The 27,733-nt window shown below is 40.1% G+C and overlaps 1 protein-coding gene across 2 annotated transcripts in view; it reads right to left on the reverse strand.

Annotated features, from left to right (window-relative positions):
* Positions 1-461: 461 nt before the first annotated feature.
* Positions 462-27,733, reverse strand: part of Braf (B-Raf proto-oncogene, serine/threonine kinase) — a 121,512-nt gene continuing 94,240 nt past the window's right edge. For both annotated transcript variants that reach the window (XM_090333417.1, XM_090333416.1), the window contains 5 exons: positions 27,061-27,179; positions 23,231-23,362; positions 16,954-17,088; positions 10,023-10,176; positions 462-4,541 (listed from right to left, as the gene is read on the reverse strand). In XM_090333417.1, coding sequence (XP_090189543.1) covers positions 4,519-4,541; positions 10,023-10,176; positions 16,954-17,088; positions 23,231-23,362; positions 27,061-27,179 — 563 coding nt within the window. In that variant the 3' untranslated portion in view covers positions 462-4,518. The remainder of the gene's footprint in view (positions 4,542-10,022; positions 10,177-16,953; positions 17,089-23,230; positions 23,363-27,060; positions 27,180-27,733) is intronic.

The following is a 27,733-nucleotide window of genomic DNA, read 5'->3' on the forward strand; positions in this document are numbered from 1 at the left end:
CCCTAAGGACAACTCCAGAAACCGCCCTTTGTGCTCTCCACCATTCGGGATTGATTGGTAGCACGGTCCAACATCACTGCACACAAGTCCTACGAGGCGAGTTTACATCACAAATTCTGAAAAACCAGTGTCTAGGTTGGCAGCAGTACTCTGGAAACTAAATTTCATTTTCTCCTTTCTCACTATCAGTGAGGAAATAACACATGTGGAACCAACACACACGATTGCTGTCCTGCATACAGTACTTCAACACTGAACCACAGCAGTTTCTTAATATGTCTGTCAAAGATCTTTGTTGTAGAAAAGTTCCATGCTTTGAAGAACCTATGGGAGTAGAAAAAAGTTTTTCTAGAAATATCACTGAACAGTATTTTCAACCTAGTTGCTCTATGTGATAAATATAGCTGACTATACTAGGGATTATATGCTTTAAAAAAATAATTTTGTTCACTGAAAATTTAGTTTTTTTTCTCATTTTTTAAAATGTGTTTTGGCTATAAACGCTAGTGCATTTATCTTTACAGTCTAAACTGCACTCTAAAAATATTAACACAGCTGAGTTAAACCAGAGTGGCTGCTTTCTTCATAAATCACTGATTTCTGCTAAAAATTTTAGCTTTTTTTTTTATTGCATCATGAAGGCACAGTAAGATCATTTGGCAAATTGTCAAGGTATTTTGCTAGAGCCTCACCTATAGCTTTTTGCTGTAACCTGCACATTAGTTGCTGTTCATTCTCACCTTCCATCTCTGGGTATGGTTTCTATAGCCTAATGGTTGACACCTGCTGGTCTCAAGCAATGCCAACCTGGACAGAGTCTAAGAGGGCAACCCTTCTACCCCCTTACCTGGGCAGTCTCTCTGAATGAGTATCTATGAATGTGACAAAGCTGTGGCTAACACAGTATGAAGATGTACTATCTTGACAAACTACTGAAAAGTAAAATTCTATCACTGTGAAGTGATACCAGAGCTATTTAACTTTATGCAACTGACTTAAGGGTAAGATTCTGAAATGTACCCAACAGATTCCACACTACTTCCTACAACATTCAGATACTCTAAACAGTATCACTGTTTAAATGTGTAATGCCCTTTAGGACAAAATGAGAGTGCTCAAATATAAGTACACATAAAAGTTCAAATCTTAAATCATCTTCATGTTCTAGAGCTCGTGGCTTTTCATAATTTAAAATAAATAACTGTTCATTACCTCATTCTGAGGAGGTAGTTTTTTTTTGTTTTTGTTTTTTTTGAAGTCACCTGAACTCTGCAGTGTTTGAAACTGAAGCTAGGTGCTGATGTTTGTGGGAGAGTGGGTGGGGGGCGTGCGGCGGGGATAGCTGTGATTTGAGGAGAGGCACATGGCAGCCTCCACAGTGCCGGATGAAAACAAGACAATGTTGTGTGACACAGAGCTGGGACTGCACCAAACAAGAATGAGGAAATATTTACAAAGTTTCACTGCTTAAGTTCTTAACTGTCATTTCAAAAAGCTTTCTTCTCCAATAATGACATAACCAGAACATAATTTATACGGGGTTTCACTTTCTGGAATGTTCTACCAGACCTCGAATACAATCAGGGACAGGATATTTAGAAACCACAATCTGACAGCTAGTTAAGACTCATCTTTTAAGGTGTACATAAGTACAAATCATCACATCAGATTTTCTATTCACAAGTCCCTTCCATACATTTTTTTGGTCCTTATTATTTCAAGGAAAAAAGGTCAATCAGGAATACTACATATTTAAAGTCTTTTATAGCTATTCTCTTACTTTCCAGAAGGTCTCACTCTCCAACTAAAACCAAAACACATGATGAAAGGCACTACAACTTTACTGACAGATAGATGTCACTGACAGCCTTATGAGCTGGTCAGAGATGCAGCCACACACTGTCTGTGCAATTACTTATAAAGTGCTCTGCACAAACAAAAGTTTCTTCCTCCTATTTCTTAGGAGCTCAAGTCTACCTATTTAGGCTAAGGACTAAAACATACAGCAAGGGAAATTCCTTTTATTGTTATTTGTAAACTCAAGAAAAAAAATCTCTTTGATGAATAAGAAAGGTTTAAACATTGTTTTGACTTTTAACCTTTCCTTAAAAAAAAAAAAATAAAAAAAAACCCTCAATACCCTGAGCCCAACTCTGAGACAAAGTTTCATTTGATACCACTTCTGTTCCACCTTCCCAAATAAGATAGCAACACATTCTAAAATGCAAGGAAGACAAATCTGTCACCTTGCAATTGTTTACACAAACATGGAGAATACCCCCTTTGGTGTGCTGGCTCTGTCCCTGGACACAGGTGGGGTAGGGGGAGGCCTGCACTGAGGCCTGCACAGTAGGCCTCCGGAGCAGGACTTCAACACCTGGCTGTGTTCTTTTCTAACCAGGACGTAAGATCTAAAGTCAATCTTGCTAAAGGTAGCACAGCCATATTAAGAAGTATCTACAGAGATGCTTCAGGCTTTTCAATAAGAGGTGCGTCATGCACAGAGGATTCTTTCATACTAACATAATATTTGTCCATCTTTGCAATTCTAAAAAAACATTTAGGACAATGTTCTGCTTAGACATCTAGTACAGTTCAAAGTGATTCATAACCACATAACATTTTCTAGTTTTCTAGGTCAATCTTTTGTAAATCTGTGAAATTTCCAGTACTCTGATGCCAAGTATTTAAGCAAAAATCATCTATCTAATGGTAATTAGTGAACAGGGTGAACTATAGTGGAACCAGGAAAATGTTACATGACCACTTTTAGTTCTCTATTTTCGGCCCTATGCAATCTCAGGTTCTTGGCTATACCTTCCTTGGCTAAGTCCGCACCTTGTATGATCTGCATTCTGAAATCCTGACAGGCAATCCTAGACCCCAGTGAGGGAGACACTCCCCATCCGTGGATCCCAGCACTGTCTCTGCTACAATGGTGATTTGCACTGCCCTTTTCATGAAGGCCAAAGGAAGCTAGGGCTTAGTTATATTTTCTATTTGTGCAAGGGTAAGAAAGATTTAGATTCTCAGTATCACAGTAGCTCTTCCTACAGTAACAAATGCTAGCTTTCACATGTCCTCTCCCTCAGGCCCAACAGCCTTAACATTTCTGTTTTCTACCTGGGGAATTCAACTGCCAAATCACCTAACCTTTTGAAGACCAGGCTTGGGAAGAAAGGAAGGAGGAGAATGAATGGAGATACCACTGCTTTTATTTTAGGTTGCATATTTTAGATAAAAGACTGGAAAGAGGATGCAGAATGTAGTATAGAAGTAAGTTGGAAGAAACAATGAGATTATTAGCAAAGATGTTAGTGTGGATCCAGCAAGTACCATTAATTTAAAAATTATAAATAATTGTCTAAAACTCCCCATGTTAGGTAGAGAAAAGGACAATGGTCTTTTTTCTTTAAAGTTTATATAATAAAAATACAATTTTCAAGACATATAATTCTGGTGGGAAGTATTATTCCAATTAAATCTGAAAATCATTTTCTTTTTAATAAAAATAAAAAGAAACCCGGAAATTAAAACTTGTACCTTACATTTCAATTACATAAATTTTTCACACTCAAAAATGCTAGTAGGCCGTTTTGGTAGGCTTTGAATTAGATATGCCCATGGCATTTTGTGCCTTGGACAAAATAGCCATGTAAGTACTTGGTGACTGGAAGAGCTTAGAGGAAGCTATGGACTGTATTTCCTGAGAATTTGCTACATTGTGGAGGAACCAAGTCCCCAGCCCTCATCTCCATTGCTGGACCCAACGAGAAAAGAAGGCGATGTGTGACACCAGCGCTGTCCAGCTCCCAGGGTTAGGCTCAGCCCCAGTGAGCCAGGCAACCAGAGGCCAAGAAACAGAGGTCAGGAAGAAGATGCAGCATTTCCTTTTCCTCTGCCCCCAAGTGCAGCTCTTTCTCACTTCTCCACCTGCAGTTAAACCAGACAGCTTCATTGTGACAAAATCTGTCGAGGACTGAATATGTGCCATCCAGAAAGGGTATGCTGCATTTTGTTCCATCCCTCAGAAAGTAACTGGTGGTGGCTAGGTGAAAGAGTTCCACAACAAAATCCCAGAACAGGAAAGAGAATGATGCTTGGTGATTGAAACTGCCCATCAGACAATCACCCTCATACTGATCTGGTGGTTAGAAGGGCAAAGTTGACTGGCAGACTTTCTATAGCACATTTCCCAAGCGGTAGCAGCAGTTTCTTTCCATCATGCCTGACCATCAAAAGGTCAGAATTCAGGGTCTCTCCTTTTTCTTCCTGGGAGTGGGCACGTGGTTTTTGTGTTGAAGAAGAATACTGGCAGCAGAGAATTCTGGCTCCTAAAGCACTCTTCCCTCTTTTGTTGAATAAGAAATTCCATTCTGTTTCACACCAGTTTATGCATTGAAAATTTTGAATCTTAGGGAAAAAAAAGGACTGCAGAACAGAACTGTTTTGATGTTAACAAACTGTATGAACGTAAGACTTAAAGAAATAAGAGTAGATGCGGCCATGATGGTGTGGCTACTTGAAGGCTGCAAATTCTCCTGTAGAGGGAGGACAAGAGCTAATTTTAAAAAAGTTATCTCAAAGTAGTCTCAAGCAAAAAGCCTCATTTCAACCTCACCAAAAGGCAACTATGTATACATTACAAGCCCAATAACATCATCACTAATCTAAAAACCAAAATAGCCGACAACCATGAAAGAACACAAGTATGTATATTTGTGTATAGAACCATGGTTCAAGTCTATCAATCAAATATCAAATCTGCAGGTAATTTCTTGGTTGGGTTTTACATGTTATGGTTGGATCTGCTGAAAATGCCTGATGAACAAAATCTCTAAGAAATTGCTTGTTCAATTTCTTAGAAATTGCTTGTAGAATATTTCTGCCTTCTAAATTATCAGTTTATTTTTGACTGCCATATTATATGATTATAATTCCATCATCAGGAAGAGAGAATCAGGAATTATCCTCATTGTACAAAAGATACAATTGTCAAATGATTTGTCCATATCACATATGTGGCAGAAAGAAAGAAATCCAAACCTTCCACTGTCTCTTTTTTTTTTTTTTTGCCACTTGTGGGGCTCGAACTCAGGGCCTGAGCACTATTCTTGGGCATTCTTAAGGCTAGAGCTTTACCACTTGAGCCACAGCACCAATTCTGGCTTTTTATTCTGTGCATATGTGGAACCAAAGAATCGACCCCAGGACTTCGTACATGCCAGGCAACACCCTGGGCCCAATTTCACTTTTTTTTATTTAAACAACTATAAATTTAGGTACATATCACTGAATATAATCTTCTGCAGAACCAAACTTTTTCAATATCCCTGAATTGGGAAGTAACACATTTGGAGCCACAGCTTTATTTCCTGATCTTTTTTTTTTGGTGGGTCATGGGCTTGAACTCTGAGACTAGGCATTGTCCCTGAGCTCTTCAGCTCAAGGCTACCACCCTACCCTTAAGCCAAGCCCCACCCTCCGTTTTCTAGAGGTTAATTGGAGATAAGAGTCTCAGGTTCTTTTCTGCCTGGGCTGGCTTTGAACCTTGATCCTCAGATCTCAGCCTCCTGAGTAGCTAGGATTACAAACATGAGCCACTGTGAGCCGAGTGCCCGCTGGCTATTTCCTGATATTTTGTGATTCACTGGAGATAAAAAGAGTCTCATGAAATTTTCTGCCCAAGTGGTTTCAAACTGCAATCCTCAGATCCCAGCCTCCTGAGTAGCTAGAGGTGTGAGCCACTGGTATCTGGCTGGGCTCTATCATTTTGCTCACATCATCTACTTACATATGCCATTTCCTGTCATTATATACAGCATAGTTTATTTATGTGGGTTAATAACTGACAAGTACTTAACAGGAGTTTCTGATGAGGATGTAAGCAAACGCACGCACGCACACACACACACACACACACACACACACACACACACACACACACACACACACCAATACATTATTTAATCTAGGAATAATAAGCATATATTTACTGAGCGTCTTAAAATTTTTTTTTGGAGGGTCATGTGGGTTGAACTTGGCCTGGGCGCTGTTCCTGAGCTCTTCAGCTCAAGGCTACCACTCTACCCTTGAGCCAAGCCCCACTTTCTGTTTTCTAGAGGTTAACTGGAGATAAGACTCAGGTCCTTTTGGGCTGGAGCTGGCTCTGAACCTTGATTCTCAGATCTCAGCCTCCCGAGTAGCTAAGGATTACATGCGTGAGCCACCACGCCTGGATTTTACTGAGGTTTTTTTTTAAATTGCTTTTAGATTCCAAGTGGTTGCTAGAGAATATTGGCATGTCTCAGTACATTACAGACTGCTAATGACCGGTTGACCGAATCCCAAGATGTGCATGGTGATAATATTAGCAACTGCCTGAGTGCCTGATGCCTCACTGCGCACCTTGCACACACCTACCTCTGATCCTCATAGCAATCTAATGAGACAGATGTTTATCTTCATTTTCTAGATGAGCAAGTTGTGGCTTTAAGTGCTCAAGATGGCATGACTAGAAAAATGTGGAACCTAAATGTTAACCCAAGTGCTGATACCAAAACATAGATTGTTCTTTTCTTTTTGGGGGAGGGGTACGGGGTCTCAAACCCTAGAAACTGGGGCTTCAACTCAAAAGATTGAGTTCTCCCTTTTTTTCACTTGAGGTCAATATTATCACTTAGGATGCACCTCCAGTTCTTTTTTTTTTTTTTTTTTTGCCAGTCCTGGGCTTGAGCTCAAGGCCTGAGCACTGTCCTTGGACTTTCTCAAGGCTAGAGCTCTACCACTTGAGCCTCAGCACCACTTCCAGCTTTTTTCTATGTATGTGGTACCAAGGAATCGAACCTGGGTATTCATACTTGCTAGGCAAGCACTTTAACCACTAGGCCAAACTCCCGGCCCCCACCTCCAGTTCTAAAAGCACAGATTCTTAACTATTATCAAGCCTTTATTTGCTTGTTGTTGTTGAGACAAGGTAAGTAGTACAAGCTTTTTTTTTTTTTTTGCCAGTCCTGGGCTTGAGCTCAGGGCCTGAGCACTGTCCTTGGACTTTCTCAAGGTTAGAACTCTACCACTTGAGCCTCAGCACCACTTCCAGCATTTTTCTATGTATGTGGTACTGAGGAATTGACCCCGGGTTTTCGTGCATGCTAGGCAAGCACTCTACCACTAGGCCAAACTCCCGGCCCACTGCTTCTTATTTTAAGATGGTCTTTTGGGCTTTCCTGCCTGGGGTGGCTTGTAACATCAATCTTCTTTATCTCAGTTTCTCACATAGCTGTGATACAGACAGAGGCCACTATACCTAGCTATGGTTGTGTGGGTATCTCTAGGCTGACTTTATGCTACAGTCCTCCCAGACTCAGCTTCCCTGAGTAGCTAGAATTATAGGCATGAGTTACTGGTTCCTACTTGTTTATTATTTTTACTTTTTAGATAGGAAAGGTTTTCTCTATCTTTAAAGTCATAAATCAATATATAAAGTCATGATAGCAATGTTTATCTTAACCTGTCCAAAGGAACAAAGGATCTGCTATATCTGTTGTACTTAAAAAGTAATTTATCATTAATTTAAAACTGTCCCAATTTTTTTGCTTTACTTACTTCAAGGAAAGATGACACATATTCACATGTGGTCTGTCTGCTGAAACCTTTGTTGACTATACTTAATAAAGACTCTAAATCTAAACAGGAGGCTAAGATCTGATGATCTCAGTTCAAAGCCAGCCTAGGCACTAAAGTCTATGAAATTCATCTCCAATTAACCACCAGAAAACTGGAAGTGGCGCTGTGACTCAAGGGGCAGAGTAGAAGCCTTGAGCTGAAGAGCTCAGGAACAATGCCCAGGCCCAGAGTTCAAGTCCCACAACCAACCAAAAAAAAAAAAATTATAAAAAAGAGGCTATGAAGTAGGGCTAGTAATGTCTTCGGTAAGACATTCACTGCACTCCTTTCTGTTGGGCGCCTTCTGAATCACAGAAGATTATATATTGTACAACTGCCTTACTGTACTCATCACACACACACAACACACACACACACACACACACCCCACGCACAAATGCAAGCACTACATGTACTTCATACTGAGGGATTCAAAGAGCAAAGAGAAATACAGGCATTTATCTTCAGTAGAACCTTGTTAGGTAAATGATATAGCAAGACAAAAATTTTAGGAGACACATGATAAGGTAATTGCTCTACTATGTACCACAAAATCTAAGTACAACCTAAAGCAATAACTTGAAAAATATCCACTAACTAGTTGCTTGGCAACCAGTTGTCTAAAAGAAAAACAAACTAAAATTCTCACAGAACTCTGTGATTTTTTTTTCTTTACTTTTTAGTGGAAGGGAAAAAGAATGGATAGGACAATGCACCTGCAAGGAAATTTAACTTTTTACCAATGCAGACATCCTTAGTATATAAAGAAACTTTAAATTGGGTGCCCATGGCTTACACCTGTAATCCTAATACTCAGGAGGTTGAGGACTGAGGATTGTGGTTCAAAGCCAGTCAAGGCAGGAAAGTTCATGAGATTCTAATGACCAAAGAGCAGAAGTAGAGCTGTGGCTCAAGTGGTAGAGGGCTAGCCTTGAGGAAAAAAAAAAAAATCCAATGAACATTTCTCCACTAAAAGCCCAATGGTAAGCCATTTTATTCATGTCAAATGTGCTACTTCTCAGTAGTATCTTTGGTCACTTGTGTCATGCTCTGTTAAAAGATATTCATCCTATTGCTTCAAGGAAAGAAAAGGACTGTGGTACTGAGGAATCGAACCAGGTCTTCATGCATGCTAGGTAAGCACTCTACCACTAGGCCAAACTGGCCCAGACTTCTACATTTCTGTAGAGGGGGACAGAGAATTGGGATTGGAACCCAGGATTCAATGTTCTCTGAGCAGATGCCCTGCTACTTAAACCAGGCTTCCAGCTCTTTTAGCTTCCATTGTTTTTTCTTTCTTGGCTAGGGTCTCACATTTTGCCTTGTGGTAGCCTATATCTTCATTCTTCTTTTTATGGCTGTCCACATGCTATCATACTCAGAAGGAATGAGCTAGGCTCTTGCTAATTTGAGCCACTTCTGGTTTTCTGGTGATTTATTAGAAATAAGAGTTGCATGGAGTTTTTAGTGCCCAGGCTGGCTTTGAACCAAGATCCTCAGATCTCAGCTTCCTGAGTAGCTAGATTACAGGCGTGAGCCACCATAACCAGCTTCTTGCTAACTTTTTGCCTAGGCTGGCCTGGAACCTAAATCCTCCCAGTCTTAGCTTTACCTCCTGAGTAGTTAAGATTATAGGCATGAGTCATTGCACTCAACCCCATTTTTTTTTTTTTTTTTTTTGCGCCAGTCCTGGACTTGAGCTCAGAGCCTGAGCACTGTCCTTGGGTTTTCTAAAGGCTAGAACCACAGTACCACTTCTGGCTTCTATGTATGTGGTATGGAGGAACCAAACCCAGGTCTTTGCACATGCTAGGCAAGCACTCTACCTCTAGGCCAAATTCCCGGCTTCCACATTTCCTTAATAGTAAAAGGAAATAGTTGTAGAAAAATTGTTAACAATGAAAATCATGACTTCCCAAATTAGAGCTGCTCAGTTGCCTTATTTGAAGCCAGCTTCCCACCTATGAACACTGAGGAATGGTCCTCCTCTAGAGTCCTCCTCCTAAGCGACAGCTAATGCCAAAAGCTGTCTCAGAAAACCAAGAGAGCGGCAGTTTAATAAGTAGAATAACCAAGTGAATGAAACAAACGCAGAACAGAAATCTCTGGAAAAAGACACTGCAAATATTTGCAACATTTTTGTGTTTTTAACCTATGGACATTAAAAACCCATTGTTAGGTATGAACTCAGAAGAAATTTTAATCTATTTGTTAAACACAGAAGTGTTCTTTGCTTTTATAAAGAAGAGTTGCCTATTCAATTTAACATTTAAACAAATTTATGTAATCTTTCTTTTTGTGCTACCTTATTTTAATTTCTCACTCATTTAGTTTGTCTCAATGGACGGGAAACGCACCATAGCCCCCTGCCTGAATGGGTGTTTTTGGAGAAGCACAAGCATATAGACTAAAATCCTCTGTTTGAAAACCAGCCCGGTTCAAGGAGGGTTCTGATGCACTGCGGTGAATTTTTGGCAATGAGCGGGCCAACAGCTCAATAGAGGCGAGAATCTACAAAATAAAAAGGGCGGGGGGGGGGGAGAAAATGAAGGAAAACATCTGAATGAAAATCTGGATTGTATAAATCTTTAAGACCTTCATCATACTTTATAAATAACAAAAGTACCTAAAACCATAGTTTTCAGTGTTGTAAATGCCTAGAAATATACAGACTGGTATTTTTTCCTTAAGAAATCAACCAAATCAAACCAAAACAGCAACTACAAAAAAACCCAAACCTACTACAATACTTTTTTTTTTTTTGGCTAGTCCTGGGGCTTAACCTCAGGGGCTGAGCACTGTCCTTGGACTTTCTCAAGGCTAGAGCTCTACCACTTGAGCCACAGAACCACTTCTGAGGTTTTTTTTTATGTATGCAGTACCAAGGAATCGAACCGGGGTCTTCGTGCATGCTAGGTAAGCACTCAACCACTACGCCAAACTCCCGGGGCCCCACTTTTTTTTTTTTGTCAGTCATGGTACTTGGACTCTGATTCTGGGCACTGGTCCCTGAGCTCTTCAGCAGAAAGCTATTGCCCTACCCCTGGAGCCACAGCGCCACTTATGGTTGTTCTAGAGGCTAGGATTACAGACAGGAGCCACCCGGCCCGATGGAATAGAAAAAGCAGCCCATAGTTATTTAGTATTTGTTTTGCCAGCTTTGGAACAATGAACAACAGAAATTTAAAATGAGTTATATATCTATTTGGCACAGACTGCAAATCCCTTTTAGAAAGGAGATGGAGCATAAATTAATACCAAATGGCAATAAGGCAATTCATACTTTACAAAAACTTAACAGCTGAAAATGTCTCACCTGGCTGGGAGTTTGGCCTAGTGCTAGACTGCTTGCCTGGCATGCTTGAAGACCCTGGTACCACATACATAGAAAAAGCTAGAAGTGGTGCTGTGGCTTAAGTGGTAGAGCTCTAGCCTTGACAAAGCCCAAATACAGTGCTCAGGCCCTGAGCTCATGCCCCAGGATTGGCACCAAAGGAAAAAAAAAAAAAAGAAAATGTCTCACCCATGTAATTCAAAGCAGGACCACACTGATACAGATTGCTAATGGCACATGACCAAAACTTATGAGTGACAACCCAAGGGTGAAGATAGGAAACCTCTACAAATAGACAACCACACATCAAAATGTAGAAGTCCACATATATTAAGGCACAAGTTTTAAAGGTATTCAGCCTGATAATGCAGTTCAAAACCATGCAGCATATGTATAAGGTCATTTGGCATGATGTCTGGAATATAGTAAGTACTCAATGTAACTTTAGCAGTCATTAAGCAAGGATAGACTCTATTAAGAAATAAGTAATTCTAGCCAGGCACAATGGTTCACACCGGTAATCATAGCTACTTAGGAGGCTGATATCTGAGGATCAAGATTCAAAGCCAGCTCAGGCACAAAAAGGACCTTCTACTCTTATCTCCTATTAACCTCCAGAAAATGGGGAGTGGGGCTTGGCTCAAGGATAGTAGCTTTGAGCTGACTCATTCTCAACACCTTTTTTTGTTGTTGGTGGTGGGGCTTGCACTCTGGGCTTGGGTGTTGACCCCAGCTCTTCAGCTGAAGGCCACTCCCCTACCCTTGATTCACAGCGTCACTTTTGGTTTTCTGGTGGTTAACTGAAGATGAGGGTCTTATGGACTTTTGTGCCTAAGCTGACTTTGAATCACGATCCTCAGATCTCAGCCTCCTGAGTAGTTAAGATTTCAGGAGTCAGCCACTGTGCCCAGTTTGCTCTCACCATCTTGTTTTTGTTTATTTTTCATTGGTCAGGGGGCTTGAACTCTGGGCCTGGGTGCTGCCTCTGAGCTCTTTAGCTCAAGGCTACCACCCTACCCCTTGAGCCACAGCACCATTTTTGCTCTCACCATCTTTAAAGAGGTATTAGACTATGCATTTTTTTTCATTGTTTTCTTATTCTCTCACTGATATCCAGGCCATCTATGCAGAACTACCTTAACTATTGTCTTTAATTTTTCCTATTACAGAAAACATATTTGAATATGCCTATTATATATCTGAATTCTTCAGAAGGTAGACTCTGTTGCACATATTTTTAGGAATAATTTATGAATTATATGCCAAGTCTTTCCTAAAGGCTGAACAATCTACATTTCTCTCATCACTGTGGGGGGCGGGGGAGGGAACCTACATTGTTCCTAATGCTGGGATCCTGCCAATCTTAAGAAATAAAACCAAATGCATTCCACTGCAGCATGCTGCATTTTACTGGCTGCCACTGAAGCCCTTCTGTCTTTTCCTAAGTTTATTTACCATTTGCATTTCTTGTATGATTTTGCATTTCTTCTACCTGTTCATATCCTTTTCTCCTTTCTATTCATTGCCTTTTACTGATTTGCATATGCTACAATTAAATTTTGTCTTTGAGTAATTTTCTATATTAATTTTTAACACTGTAGTTGAGTAATTTTAATGCAGTCATATGTTATATGACAATAAACTTTTTTTTTGGGGGGGGAGAAGGTCAGTAGTGAGGCTTGAACTCTAGGCCTGGGCACTGTGCCTGAGCTCTTTGGCTTAAGGCTAGCCGTCTACCACTTGAACCACAGTGGCACTTCCAGTTTTTCTGGCAGTTAATTGGAGATAAGAGTCTCAGGGACTTTCGGACTTTCGGGCTGGGGCTGGTTTTGAGCCACAATCATCAGATCTTGCCTTTCTGAGTAGTCAGGATTGCTGGTGTCCAGATTGACAATAAACATTAGAACTTCTAAGTCTGTTTCTTTATTATGGAAGCCTTTCCTATCTCCAACAATACTGAAATGACTTGATACTTTACTGTTGTTTTATATGTAAATCATTTTTTTTGTCTGTTTTTTTTGGTGGGTCATAGGGCTTGATCTCTGCCTGGGCGCTGTCCTTGAGCTCTTCAACTCAATGCTACCACCCTACCCCTGGGCCTGAGTGTTATCCCCGAGTTTTTCAGCTCAAGGTTACCACCCTACCCTTGAGCCAAGCCCCACTTCCAGTTTTCTAGAGGTTAATTGGAGGTAAGAGTCTCAGGTCCTTTAGTGACTGGGCTGGCTTTGAACCTTGATCCTCAGATTTCAGCCTCCTGAGACTGATTTATATGTAAATCTTTAGTCATTTAAGATTTATATAACATTTAGCTGTATTATGGGAAAAATAACCTGTAATGAAAGTTAAATATAATATTTAGAAGAGATAACACTCTACTAATCTGAAAATTTTATATATGCATTCAATTTTAATACCATGACACAAGTGAAAAATTTTATTTAGAAATATAGCCATAGCCAGGCATGGTGGCTCATGCCTGTATTCCTAGCTACTCAGAAGGCTGAGATCTGAGATCTGACAATTCAAAGCCAGCCCAAGCACAAAAGGACCTGAGACTCTTATCTCCAATTAACCTCTAGAAAACAAGAAGTGGGACTTGGCTCAAGGGTAGGACAGTTGCCTATCCTTGAAGAGCTCAGGGACAGCGCCCAGGCCAAGTTCAAGCCTGATGACCCACAAAATTAAAAAAAAAAAAAAAAAAGAATAGCCAGGTATGGTGGTATATGCCTATAATTTCAGTTACCTGAGAGGCACGACAATTTCCAGGCCAATCTGATAAACTGAGATTCTGTCTCAAAATTACAAAAAAGGGCTGAGTATACAGCTCAGCAGTTATAGTGCTATAGCAGTTATAGCACAAAGCTCTAGATTCAAGCCCCAGCATCTGGTGGGGTGGGGAAAGGAGAACATATGAACACTATTCTTTTAAATAAGAAAGACATCATCTACGATGTCTATGAACACTACTGTGTCCAGCTGACATGATCAACAATAATTTTTTTTACTTTTTTTCCCACTTTGATAGTGTCAAGCCAGAGTTTACTCACTTAAAGAGTATACTAAAACCAAATACAATCCCTTCAATGTAATGGTAAGAATACAAGAAGGTAAAAAACATCCAGTCATTTAGCTTCCTCTCTCTTCTCAAAGTAGTTCTTGACATTTGTTACAACCATCAAATCTACTTTATTTATTTTTGTTGGTCATGGGGCTTGAACTCAGGGCTTGGGCACTATCCCTGAACTTTTATTTTGCTCAAGGCTGGTCTTCTACCACTTTGAGCTACAGCCCCACATCTAGTGGTTAATTAGAGATAAGAGTCTCATGGGGCTGGGAGTTTGGCCTAGTGGTAGAGTGCTTGCCTAGCATGCATGAAGCTCCATGTTCAATTCCTTGATACCACATACATAGAAAAAGCTGGAAGTGGTGCTGTGGCTCAAGTCGCAGAGCGCTAGCCTTGAGAACAAAATATCCAAGGAGCCAGGAAGACTCACACCTATAATTCTAGCTACTCAGGAGGCTCAGATATGGGGATCTCAGACCAAAGCCAACCTGGGTACTAACGCTCGTAAGACTCTTTATCTCCGGTTAATCACCAGAAAACCAAAAGTGGCTCAAGGAGTAGGGTGGTAGCCTTGAGCTCAAGAGCTCATGCTCAGGCCTAGAGTTCAAGCCCCAGGACTGACCAAAAAAAAAAAAAAAAAAAAAAAGACGTTCTTGCCCGTGGCTTTGAACCTTGATTCTCAGATCTCAGCCTCCTGAGTAGCTAGGACTGTAGGAATGAGTCACCAGTACCCAGCTTTTCTTTCTTTCTTTTTTTGTCAGTTGTAGGGCTTGAACTCAGGAAATGCATGCTATCCCTAAGCAGCACTCTACCACTTAAACCACAGCACTACTTCCAGGTTTTCTGGTGATTAATTGGAGGTAAGAGTCTCATGTACTTTCATGCTGCTGGCTCTGAACCACAATCCTCAGATCTCAGTCTTTCTTTTTTGTAGGTCCTGGGGCTTGGACTCTAGACCTGGGCACTGTCCTTGAACTCCTCAGCTTAAGACTAGCACCTGACCCCAGGCCTGGGCGTTGTCCCTGAACTTTTCAGTGCCAATTTCATGAATGTTATTTTGTAACAGTAAGTGTTGCTTAACATTTGTTTTCATTTATTTTATTTTATTTAATTTATTTATTTATTTTTTTTGCCAGTCCTGGGCTTAAGCTCAGGGCCTGAGCACTGTCCTTGGACTTTCTCAAGGCTAGAGCTCTACCACTTGAGCCTCAGCACCACTTCCGGCTTTTTTCTATGTATGTGGTACCGAGGAATCGAACCCGGGTCTTCATGCATGCTAGGCAAGCACTTTAACCACTAGGCCAAACTCCAGCCCTTATTTTATTTTTTTTTTTGGCCAGTCCTGGGCTTGAGCTCAGGGCCTGAGCACTATCCTTGGACTTTCTCAAGGCGAGAGCTCTACCACTTGAGCCTCAACCACTTCCGGCTTTTTTCTATGTATGTGGTACCGAGGAATCAAACCCAGGTCTTTGTCCATGCTAGGCAAGCACTCTACCACTAGGCCAAACTCCCGGCTTGCTTAGCATTTCTAAGTACCTTAATTAAGTATTCAAAGCCACAAAGGCATCACAGAACATTCCAGTAATTATGATAGATCAACTATGGAAGTTGGAAGTTGGCATTTCCCACTTCAAACTTTTTTTTTTTTTTTTTTTTGGTGAGTCATGGGGCTTGAACTCGCCCTGGGTACTGTCCCTGGGCTCTTCAGCTCAAGGCTACCACCCTACCCTAGGCCTGGGCATTATCCCAGTGCTCTTTGGTTCAAGGCTATTACCCTACCTTTGCACCAAGCCCCACTTCCCATTTTCTGGAGAATAATTGGGTCCTTTTGTGCCTGGCTGGCTTTGAAACTTGATCCTCAGGTCTCAGCCTCCTGAGTAGCTAGGATTACAGGCGTGAGCCACTGTACCCAGCTCTCCCACTTAAAACTATTAATCGAGGTAGAATTATACAGTGCTTTTTTGAACATCAGAAAATATTGCCTTTATAGTATAATGCTTATTACAGCTAAACTTTCTAATCTTTTTAAATATGCTTCCATGTCAGAAGTAGGGCTGTGGCTCAGGGGTAGGGCAATAGCTTTGAGCTATAGAGCTCAGGGACAATGCCCAGGCCCATAGTTCAAGCCCCATAATCCACAAAACAAAACACAAGAGAGATGCTAGGAATCTGCTTATTTTATCAAGAAGCATTAAAGAAATAGCTTGAAAAGCATCACTTCTGACTTTTGACAGTAATAAGATACTATTTGTGGGCCAGGAGTGTGGTCTAATGGTAGAGGGCTCACCTAGCATGCACGAAGCCCTGAGTTCAAATCCTTGATACCATGTACAAAGAAAAAGCTGGAAGTGGTACTGAGCAAAAAGTGTTTAAGGACAGTGCCCAGGTCCTGAGTTCAAGCCCCATGACTGGAGAAAAGGAGAAAAAAACAATAGAAAGCATTTACCTTTTGAGGTCATTGTAAATGAAGTTTTTATAGAGTCATCAGAGGCAACACGATGTGAGATGCTACAATGTAGTGAAGCCAAATAGAGAATATGGTTGTCTTTTTTTTTGAAAAGACACTTGAAAGTGAAAATACCACTCTTTTCATGAGAAGTTTTGTGAGTGTGTATGTGTTGGTTAGAAATATATAAAAAGATTTCAAAACCAAGAAGTTTGAAAATTCTGAGAAATATCAAGTCCTTTAAAATCTAATTTTGTATTAAAATCTCAAGTTGTTCTTGCCCTTTACAAAGTCATTCTCATATTTCTACCTGTCTACAGAGTGTACACATAATCACACAGAATTCAAACCCATGAAATACAAATTGTGTTTCCAAAAAGCTACTAAAAATATTCACCAATCAGTGTTACTTTGTTTTTCTAAATACCATGAAGTTTTCCTTACTTGGGGAAAGAGCGGTCTCTCGTCCCTTTTCTTTTTGAGGCACTCTGCCATTAATCTCTTCATGGCTTTTGGACAGTTACTCCGCACTTTACTAAGATCAGGAGACAGGTATCCTCGTCCCACCATAAAAATTATCTGGAGAGAAATAAAGATCATACATCCTGATATATAAGTTCAACTACATAAACAATGAAAACTGAACAAGCTGTATGCTTATGGCATCAGTGATTTTCTATATGTACATTCATTTTAGTAAGAAGTTAAAAAAATGATGATCATATTTAGGTCTCTACACATCAGAGATAGTAGAGAGCCCCAAACTAAATGGCTGAAGCTCAAATCTTTATCACCCTGGGACTCAGCAAAGGCCTGTGCTTATCTCTTCTTATCCAGCCCGTGTTTCCATGGACAGGATAATCACACTAAAGCAAAGATATGTCACTAGTACTTCTTCCTTAAAAGAATTATATAGGCAAGTCAGAATGGAATTCACTAAGGACATAAAACAACAAATGCTTGTGAGGCTCTAGGGAAAAAGGAACCCCTCATATCTTGTTGATGGGAATGTAAACTAGTGTAACCACCATGGAAATTAGTATGGCGATTCCTCAAAAAACTAAAAATAGGACTTTTTAAAAAATGAACCTGAGGGGCTGGGAGTTTGGCCTAGTGGTAGAGTGCTTGCCTAGCATGCACGAAGACCCGGGTTCGATTACTTGGGACCACATACATAGAAAAAGCTGAAAGTGGTGTTGTGGCTCAAGTGGTAGAGCTCTAGCCTTGAGAAAGTCTAAGGACAGTGCTCAGCCCCTGAGTTCAAGCCCCAGAAATGGTTAAAAAAAAAAAAAGTTCATGAGACTATCTCTAATTAATCACCAGAAAAACTGGGTGTGATATGTGGCTCAATGGGTAAGGCAGGGAAAAAATGAATCCACCACCTTGCCACTATTGGGCATATATCTGAAGGAGATTAAATTAATACATTAGCAAGATACCTGAGTATCTATGTTTATTATAGCACTGTTCAAAACTGCCAAATAATGGAATGAGCCATGATGTGCAATAACAGATGAATGAATAAAAAAGGTATAGTAAGTATGCATATATGCATACATGCATATACAAATGCATACTATAGAATAAGAAAGCTATCATAAAAAATAAAATTAAACTCACTCTTATAATCCTGCCTACTTAGGAGGCTCAGAAATGAGGACTGTGGTTTAAAGCCAGCCTGGGCAGGAAACTGGGCAGGAGACTCTTATCTCCAATTAACCATCAGAAAACAAAACAGAACAAAAAGTGGAGATTCGACTCAAAGTGGTAGAGTGCTACTCTTGAACTAAAGAGCTCAGGAACAGCACCTAGGCCTTAAGTTCAAGCCTCATGAATGACAAAAAATAAATTATTAAAAAGTGTATAATTTGCAGCAAAATGGATGGAATTGAATGAGATCTTTTTTTTTTTTTTTTTTTTTTTTGCCAGTCTTGGGCTTGGGCTCAGGGCCTGAGCACTGTCTCTGGGCTTTCTCAAGGCTAGAGCTCTACCACTTGAGCCTCAGCACCACTTCCAGCTTTTTTCTATGTATGTGGTAACGAGGAATTGAACCCAGATATTCATGCATGCTAGGCAAGCACTCTACCACTAGGCCAAACTCCCGGCCCCCTTGAATGAGATCTTATTGAGACAACCCAAACTCAAAAACAGGATATTGTATATCTGCACTAATAATTGAAAGTTAGACCTAAAAGAAATACATATTCATAAACATGTAACATATCTACATATATTTACACAACTGTATATATAATGGTAAACACAGAACATGACTCTTACTTAGGAGACAATGGAGAAGGAAAAACAGAAAAAGAAAATTAAAGGGTGAATAATTTCATAATATATTGAAACTATGTGAACATCATAAAGAATCTTGATCAATAAGGGGTGAGGAGTAGGGAGAAAAATACTTGGGGAGGAGAGGTGGGTATTAGCAGGAGGGGGTTGGGCTAACAAGAATGGTGAAAGGGGTTGTATGGTGGTAATAGATTGCATGCATGAAAACACAACAATAAAACTGGTTGTTTTTTAGGAAGTTGGCACTTGTGGCTCATGCCTATATTACTAGCTATTCAGAGTGAGGCTAAGATCTGAAGATGGCAGTTTGAAGCCAGTGGGACACGTGCATCTGTGAGACTCTTAATGACAATTAACTGGCAAAAAGCTAGAAGTGGAAGTATGGCTCAAGTAGTAAAGTACCAGCCTTGAGAGAAAAAGGTAAAAGAAGGGTGTGAGGCCCTGAGTTCAACTCCCAGTACTTGTGCATGTGTGTGTGCATACACATACAGACACAGACACACACACACACACACACAATTTTAAGAAGAGGGGAAGAGGCTGAGAGTAATAGAGGGGGTAAGACTGGGATATATTGAATACATGCATAGTAATGTCACAATGAAATCTGCCCCTGTATATCTAATATACATTAAAAATATATTCCTGTGAAGGAAAGAGGAAAAAAGGGGTGACACTGTCTAGAAAAGGAAATGTACTCATCACTGTAACTGCCTTATAAAGTCAGTACAACACAAGTCTACACAATACCTTAATTATAATGAAGTTACACTAAAAAATAAATTCCTGGAACAAATCGAACACTTTTTTGTTGTTGTTACTGTTGTAAATCTCTTTTACAAATAAGTGAGCTAGTGGCTCACAGTTGTAATCCTAGTTACTCATGAGGAAAGTCAGTGAGACTTACCTCCAATTAACTACCAGAAAACCTGAAGTGAAGCTATGGTTCAAAGAAGTAGCAAAACAGCTCAGGGATAGCCCCCAGGTGCTGATCTCAAGCTCCACAACTCACCAAAAATAAACTTAACCATTTTATAGCAATTATTTTGGCATTTGTATTTTAGGCTCAACTGTAGTGGAATTTATTATTATTATTATTTTTTGGTAGGTCGTGGGGCTTGAACTCAGCCTGGGCACTGTCCCTGAGTGAGCTCTACAGCTCAAGGCTACTGCCCTACCCTTGAGCCAAGTCCCACATCCCCGTTTTCTAGAGGTTAACTGGAGATAAGTATCTCAGGTCCTTTTGTGCCTGGACTGGCTTTGAACCTTGATTCTCAGATTTCAGCCTCCTGAGTAGCTAGGATTACAGGTGTGAGTGGAAATTCTAATGAGATATTTGGTTACACATTCTGCTAACTGCAGCCTACTCAGAGGAAATCATGAGAAGCTAACATCTCAGTGGAGTTTACAGTTCTCTTCAGGTAGCATAAAAGGTATAAATGAAAATCAGCATGAGTTACCCCAGCAGAGGTGAAAGAAGGGTGGATATGCCAAGAGTCCCCAGAATGTTCTTAGACTATGAATAGCTCTAGAGTTAAAGACTGAGGTATTGATTTTGTTGTGCACACCTGTAGGCCCAGCCCTTGTGAAGCAGAGAATGGAAGATCATTAGTTTGAGACTAGCCTGAGCTACACAATAAGACCTTATTAAAACAAAACAACAAACAAACAAACAATAGCTGGGTGCTAGGAGCTCTTATCTACTCAGGAGGCTGAGATTTGAGAATCAAATCTCAAAGCCAGCCTAGGCAGAAAGTCCATGAAATTGTTATTTCCAAAAAACCAGGCTCACGCCTGTAATCCTAGCTACTCAGGAGGCTGAGATCTGAGGATCTAGGTTCAAAGCCAGCCCAGGCATGGATGTTGTTTCCAACTAAACACCAGAAAACAGGGAAGTGGTACTGTGGCTCAAGGGGTAGGGTGGTAGCCTTAAGCTGAAGAGCTCAGGGACAGTGCCCAGAGCCAGAGTTCAAGTCCCACCACTGACAAAACACACACACACACACACAAACAAACAAAAACCCCAGAAGTGGGGCTGTAGCTCAGTGGTAGAACCCTACCTGGAGCAAAATAGCTCAGGGACAGCACCCAGGCTCTGAGTTCATGCCCCACAACCAATAAAAGAAAAAAAAGTTCGCTGGGCATGGTGGCTCAGGCCTATAATCCTAGTTACTCAGGAGGCTAAGCTCTGAGGATCTTTGTTCCAAGCCAGCCCTGGCACTAAAGAACCTGAGACTCTCATCTCCAATTAATCACTAGAAAATAGGAAGTGGCACTGTGGCTCTGGAGTAGGGTGGTAGCCTTGAGCTAAAGAGCTCAGGGGCCACACTCAGGCCCAGACTTCAAGCCCCATGACCCACAGAAAAAAAAAAAAAAAGAAGGAAAAAATCAGACAAAACACGATTACACAGATTTTCAATGCTAGAGAAAATAAAGGAAGGAATGTACACTCTTTCAAAGTAAAATATAGACAGTCATCCCTCAGAATACTAACATAATTATTTTAATAAATAATCTTATTTACAGAGTTGGAGAAACCTCTGTGCAGCTCAAATATTTTCAGTATTGAAAAACATAAAGAGGTGAAATGCAGGTGGTGAGCCCAAGGTCTGCCTTGGGAGGCGAGACTTTAGGGGAAACATACCTCCACTGCAAAATAAAGAAGCAGTTGTCTCATCAACCATGTAAAAGAAAAATATTCCTGCCAGGCACCAGTGGCTCAGGCCTGTAATCCTAGCTACTCAGGGAGCTGAGATCTGAGGATCTTGGTTCAGAGCCAGCCTGGGCACGAAAGTCTGTGGGACTCTTATCTCCAATTAACCACCAGAAAAACGGAAGTGACTCTGTGACTCAAGTGATAGAGCACCAGCCTTGAGTTGAAGAATGCCCAGGCCCAGAGTTTATTCAAAAGAAAGAAAGAAAAACAAAAATATTCCTGCATTCTCAAAGAGAAGTGCGAGAGCCACAGAGATCAAGGCACAAGAGACAGTGACATCAAATGTAAATCAGGGGATGTATGGAGCAATATCTGAGGATGTCCAGAGATGATTTTCGAAAATAAGGAATTCCACAGCAAGTACAATAGAAGAAAGCTGGCTCCTCTATAGTAACGAAGCAGAATGTAAGTAGTGGGGATAATATATAATGTGTTACCTTTTCCTTATCAAACAATTAATTAGGTGTTAAACTGGCAAAGTCTAGGGGCGCCACCTAAGGTATTAGAAAGAATGAACTAGAAAAGGCCTTACCCTTCTGCTGTTCATTCACTCCTCTCATGGAGAGTAAGCCCTTTCCACATCACTTATTATACTGCTGGTCACTCACTCCTCTCATGGAGAGTAAGCCCTTTCCACATCACTTATTATACTGCTGGTCACTCACTCCTCTCATAGAGAGTAAGTCCTCTCCATATCACTTATTATACTCCCTTGAGGACAAAGGACCTCAAATGCCAACAAGTGAATGAATGCAGAACTCTGGGGTGCTTTTATCTATATCTGAAGATAATTTTTATTTTGAAATCATAATTTATTTTATTAAAAAATAAGTTTACTCACTTACAAATACATTTCCTCCCAGATCTAAGGTTCACAAATTGGACCAAAACTGAACTAGAACTCCTTAGTTAAATCCTTCAGAAAAACAATATACATAGAAAAAGGGAACATGGGTACCAGATGCTATGCTGTATGGCTAAATTAGTAGGATTGTTCATAAAAAGTGGAGCATATGATGCTTCAAAATCAGACAAGTTTGGTACTCAGACTGCCATCATCTCAGTTATCTTGATCTACCTCATGTATGGTAAATGCATTATTGCAATTATGTTCTTTAGTTAACATTTGTTCCACTCACAATCTAAACATCACACAAATTTAAAATATCAGATCATAAGAACAGAAAAAAAATGAACATAGGAAAGAAAGAAGTAAAAGTAAAAAATAGCCCCCGATAGAATCCTTATCATAGAAATAACAAAGCATAATTTAACTGTCTCTCCAAGGCTTTTAAATAATAAAAAAAAAGGATGCCTTAGTAATTCTAGAGGAATTTGATGTTTATAAGCTCAGTTGTGGCTACCACAACCTATGACAAAGCAATAGGATGAAAAGTCAGCTGTAACAATAGCAGAGCTCATTGTGCTACAATCAAGAAACATGAGATATTATCCGTTGTTTTATCTCATCTTTAGTTACAAGGTTGGCAGTTTGACTCCACTGCAACATTCAAGACCAGCAATTCAAGGAAAGTTTTACATGCTGTGACTGCCAAAAGTATATAAAATATTTCTGATAAATATTTAATCTTAGCAGTCAGTTTCAATGTTCACCCAGAACTCTACTTTCTAATAAAAGTTCTGAATAAAAACTAAATGAATACTTGTAATATATGTAATAACATGTAGGAGATAATAAATATTTACCTGGTCCCTGTTGTTGATATTTGAATAAGGTAACTGGCCAGTCATCAATTCATACAGAACAATTCCAAATGCATACACATCTGATTGAAAGCTGTATGGGTTTTTATCTTGCATTCTGATTACTTCTGGTGCCTGTCAGAAGAAAACATTCCAGCTTATTATTTAAATGAATGAAGAATGAAATGCAAACTAAGGTAATTCCTAGAGCACTGTTGTATCACAAATATCTCTCATCTACTACATAAATAATCCCTATTAATAGCCAAAGAAATAAAAACGATTAAGAAAGATGAAGGGAAAAAAAGAAAAAGCAACTCTTGGGCTGGGAGTGGAGCTTAGTGGTAGAGGGCTTGCCTAGCATGTATAAAGCCCTGGGTTTGATTCTTCGGTACCACAAACACAGGAAAAGCTATAAGTGGCACTGTGGCTCAAGTGGCAGAGCTTGCCTTGAGTATCCAAGGAAAGTATCCAAGGAAAGTGCCCAGGCCCTGAGGTCAGTCCCCAGGACTGGCAAACAGAAAAAAGAAAAAGAAAGAGAAAAAGCAACTCTTAAGGAGGCCATTTTACCTGATTTTCTATAATGTATTACTGAAATTTTATTGCTGTGATTCTCTTTTTCAATAAAATATCACCATTGTCATTTCAGTATTTTCAAAGACTAACCCCATCAGAATTAATTCCCACTTTCCAGTCCTGATTTAGCAATGAAATACTAGATCTGTGGTTGTTAAGAGGCTTGGAACAGATACAACTGCTGTAGTAATTGTCTTTTTTTTTTTTTTTGGCCAGTCTTGGGGCTTGAACTCAGGGCCTGGGCACTGTCCCTGAGTTTCCTTTGCTTAAGGCTAGCTGTGTCTTGAGACACAGTGCCATTTCTGGCCTTTTCTGTTTATGTGGTACTAAGGAGTTGGATCCAGGGATTGATTTGTGCTACGCTAGTACTCTACCACGAGCCACATTCCAAGCCACTGTAGTAACTGTAATAACACTTAAATTTTCTCATTGGGATAAATGATTTTCCTTATTTTCAGGGTGCTTTGGAAAATAAGAGTAGAATTTCAAGTCTGATCAACTCAAATTCTCTTGCAAATTATGGCATAAATATGTGATACAAATATGTCATAGCTGCTGTACTGAAAAAGTAATAGCAGATAGATTTAGTAGAAGATGGTGTAAAGAATCCATTGGGGTAAAGTGCTTGCCTAGCATGCACGAAGACCGGGGTTCAATTCCTTGGTACCACATACATAGAAAAAAGCCAGAAATGGTGCTGAGGCTCAAGTGGTAGAGTTCTAGTCTTGAGAAAGACTAAGGATAGTGCTCAGGCCCTGAGCTCAAGTCCAGGACTGGCAAAACAAACAAACAACAACAACCACAAAAACACATGATTCTCAATTTAGTCATTATTACGTAAAAATTTTCAAAAATGTTTCATTCTAAGCTATAAATCAATGATCTTAAGTGGAGAAGGCCACTATAATAATTCAGAGGGGGCTGGAGGTATGGCAGAGTGCAGCCATGAACAAGCAAGCCAAGAGCAAAAGTCCTGAGTTTAAACTCCAGTATCACCAAAAACAAATATATAAGCAGCACCCCCCCATATATGTGACAATATAACCTTTGTCCTGGCCAAATTATTCTCTCGTAAGCTATGGATATTCTGTATTTGTCTCTGAAAACATCTACCTGAAAGATTTAATTAAATACTTTATTGTCTTTTCTCTTATCCTAAAATTCAGCATGGTAGAATAAAAAATTCATATATCCCAGTTTCAACAAAAAAAATCAAGGAAATATAAAACTTCCTGTGTAATATGCTACTAACTACATAAACTAAGGTTTTTGAGAAATTAAGAACAACTCTGGAAACTTGATTGAGCTCAGTTCTCCCGTTCTAGTTTAAACATGTCTTTCAAGGAGGTGGGTGGTCTGTTTTCAGTCTTAGGGCCTATGATTTCAGTCACTCTTCCCATCATTTTAGGATTCATTGTCATCTTTGTTACAGATGACTGCCTGACAACCAGGACCTTAATTATTTTAAGCTGGAATTTGAACTCAGGGCCTTGTGCTTATCATCATGTGACCCATACTCCCAGTCATTTTTGCTTTAGTTTCCTTTCAGATAGGGTCTTGTGCTTTGACTTGGGTTTGGCCTGTCAGTGATCCTCCTACTTCTATCTCCTGTACAGCAGGGATTACAGGTATGTATTACCATACCCAGGATGGAGGACGATCCTTCCCATATTACAATTAGCTTCTCATTTATACTAATTACTGAATCTAAGAATGGGCCTTAGAAATCTACTACACAATATTTTAGATCAAGTTACTTACAAGAGGTTATGGCATTTGCAGGCTAATGGCTAGAGTAAGAGAATATGAGTCTCCTAAGTTAAGAGTCTCCCAGTGTCCTCTCTTCTACTTGCCACTTGCCCTAATTTCATTTATTCGTCACAAATAACCATACGCAATTTAACCCTAGGCTTGACACTAAAACTACTGCCTTAGAATTCCCTTAGGGACTACTATTCCATGTAGTCAAAAAACCCAGGTAGATGGTACTTTGAAAAATGTTTTCAACTTTTTTGCTTTCTGCAGGCCATCCCAAAAGTCCTAAGCATAGATTAAATTATTAAAAACTTAAAATTGCACCACAGATTTTTTTTTTGGACACCTTATATTTACATTAGAGTTGTGGTCTTCAAATTCTTTGGTTTCAGGACTTCACTCTTTTCTTTTTGGGGTGGGGGAGGAGGGTTGGTTGTTGGGCTTGAACTCTGGGCCTGGACATTGTCCCTAAGCTCTTCAGCTCCAGGCTACAGACCAACCCCCTGAGCCGCAGCACCACTTCCCATTTTCTAGTGGTTAATTGGAGATAAGAGTCTCAGGTCCGTTTGTGCCCGGGCTGGTTTTCAACCATGATCCTCAGATCTTAGTTTCCTGAGTAGTTAGGATTACAGGCGTGAGCCACTGCACCAGGCTTGGACTTCACTTTTAAAAATTATTGAATATAGCTAGCACCAGTGGCTCACACCTGTAATCCTAGCTATTCAATGAGAGGCTGAGATCTGAGGATCCTGGTTCAAAGCCAGCCTAGGTAGGAAAGCCCATGAGACTCTTTACTACAATTAACCACCAGAAAACCATAAGTGGTACCGTGGCTCAAAGTGGTAAAGCACTAGCCTTGAGCAATAGGGCTCAGGGACAGTACCCAGACCCTGAGTTCAAGCATAAGAACAAAAAAATAAAATAAAATAAACAAACAAATACTGAACATAGCCAGGTGCCAGTAGTTCATGCCTACAACCTTCATTACTGAGAAGGCTGAGATCTGAGATTCAAAGCCTCGGCAGACAAATCTTCAAGATCCGTGCCTCCAACTAACTAGCAAAAAACCAGAAAAGGGCTGGGAATGTGGCTTAGTGGTACAGCCCTTGCCTGGCATGTATGAAGCTCTGGATTCGATTCCTCAGTACCACATAAACAGAAAAATCCAGTGCTGTGGCTCAAGTGGTAGAGTGCTAGCCTTGAGCAAAAGAAGATCAGGGAGAGCCAGAACATTTTGAACACTGACATTTTGAACAGACAATTTTGAATAGAATAAAATAGAAATACTCCATAAGTGTTATGACGAAACTGGTTTTTATAATATTCTTCTTAAAGATGCAGCAACGTTAAAACTTATTACATAAAAACTAGTAGCAACACCGACTTTTGTAAATAGTGAAAATTATGAAAAATTATGAAAAATCTTCAATGACTTTCAAGTAACTTAGCAGCATCTTAAGATCCAAAAATATAATCCGTAGAAAAACAGCCTCACTTCTTACCATCCACAAAATAGATCCAGACAACTGTTCAAACTGATGGGACCCACTCCATCGAGATTTCACTGTGGCTAGACCAAAATCACCTATTTTTACCGTGAGGTCTTCATGAAGAAATATATCTGAGGTGTAGTAAGTAAAGGAAAAAAGAGATCTTATTTCCTGTTAGAGCAAACATTTTGAAGATGTTAGGTAAGAGATTCAGTTTCTACAAATCTATAATATGTTCATTTTTTTTTCAGTCCTGGGGCTTGAACTCAGGGCCTGAGTGCCGTCCTTGGACTTTCTCAAGGGCAGAACTCTACCACTTGAGCCACAGCACCATTTCTGGCTTTTTCTATGTATGTAGTCCTGAGGAATCAAACCCGGGTCTTCGTGCATGTTAAGCAAACACTCTATCACTAGGCCAAACTCCCAGCCCCTGTAAAATGTTCTTTTTAAAAATGAGAATTAGAGCCAGGCGCCAGTGGCTCACACCTGTAATCCTAACTACTCAGGAGGCTGAGATCTCAGGATCATGGTTCAAAGCCAGCCAGGACATGGAAGTCTGTGAGACTCTTATCCCCAATTAACCAGTGGTGCTGTGGCTCAATTGGTGCAGCAGTGAGCTGAGGAGCTCAGGGACAACACCCAGGCCCAGAGTTCAAGCCCCACAAATGGGAAGAGAGGGGGAAGG

This window comes from Megascapheus bottae, chromosome 5 (assembly GCF_031878675.1).
Source record: "Megascapheus bottae isolate mThoBot1 chromosome 5, mThoBot2.hap1, whole genome shotgun sequence".
Classification (NCBI taxonomy): Eukaryota; Metazoa; Chordata; class Mammalia; order Rodentia; family Geomyidae; genus Megascapheus; species Megascapheus bottae.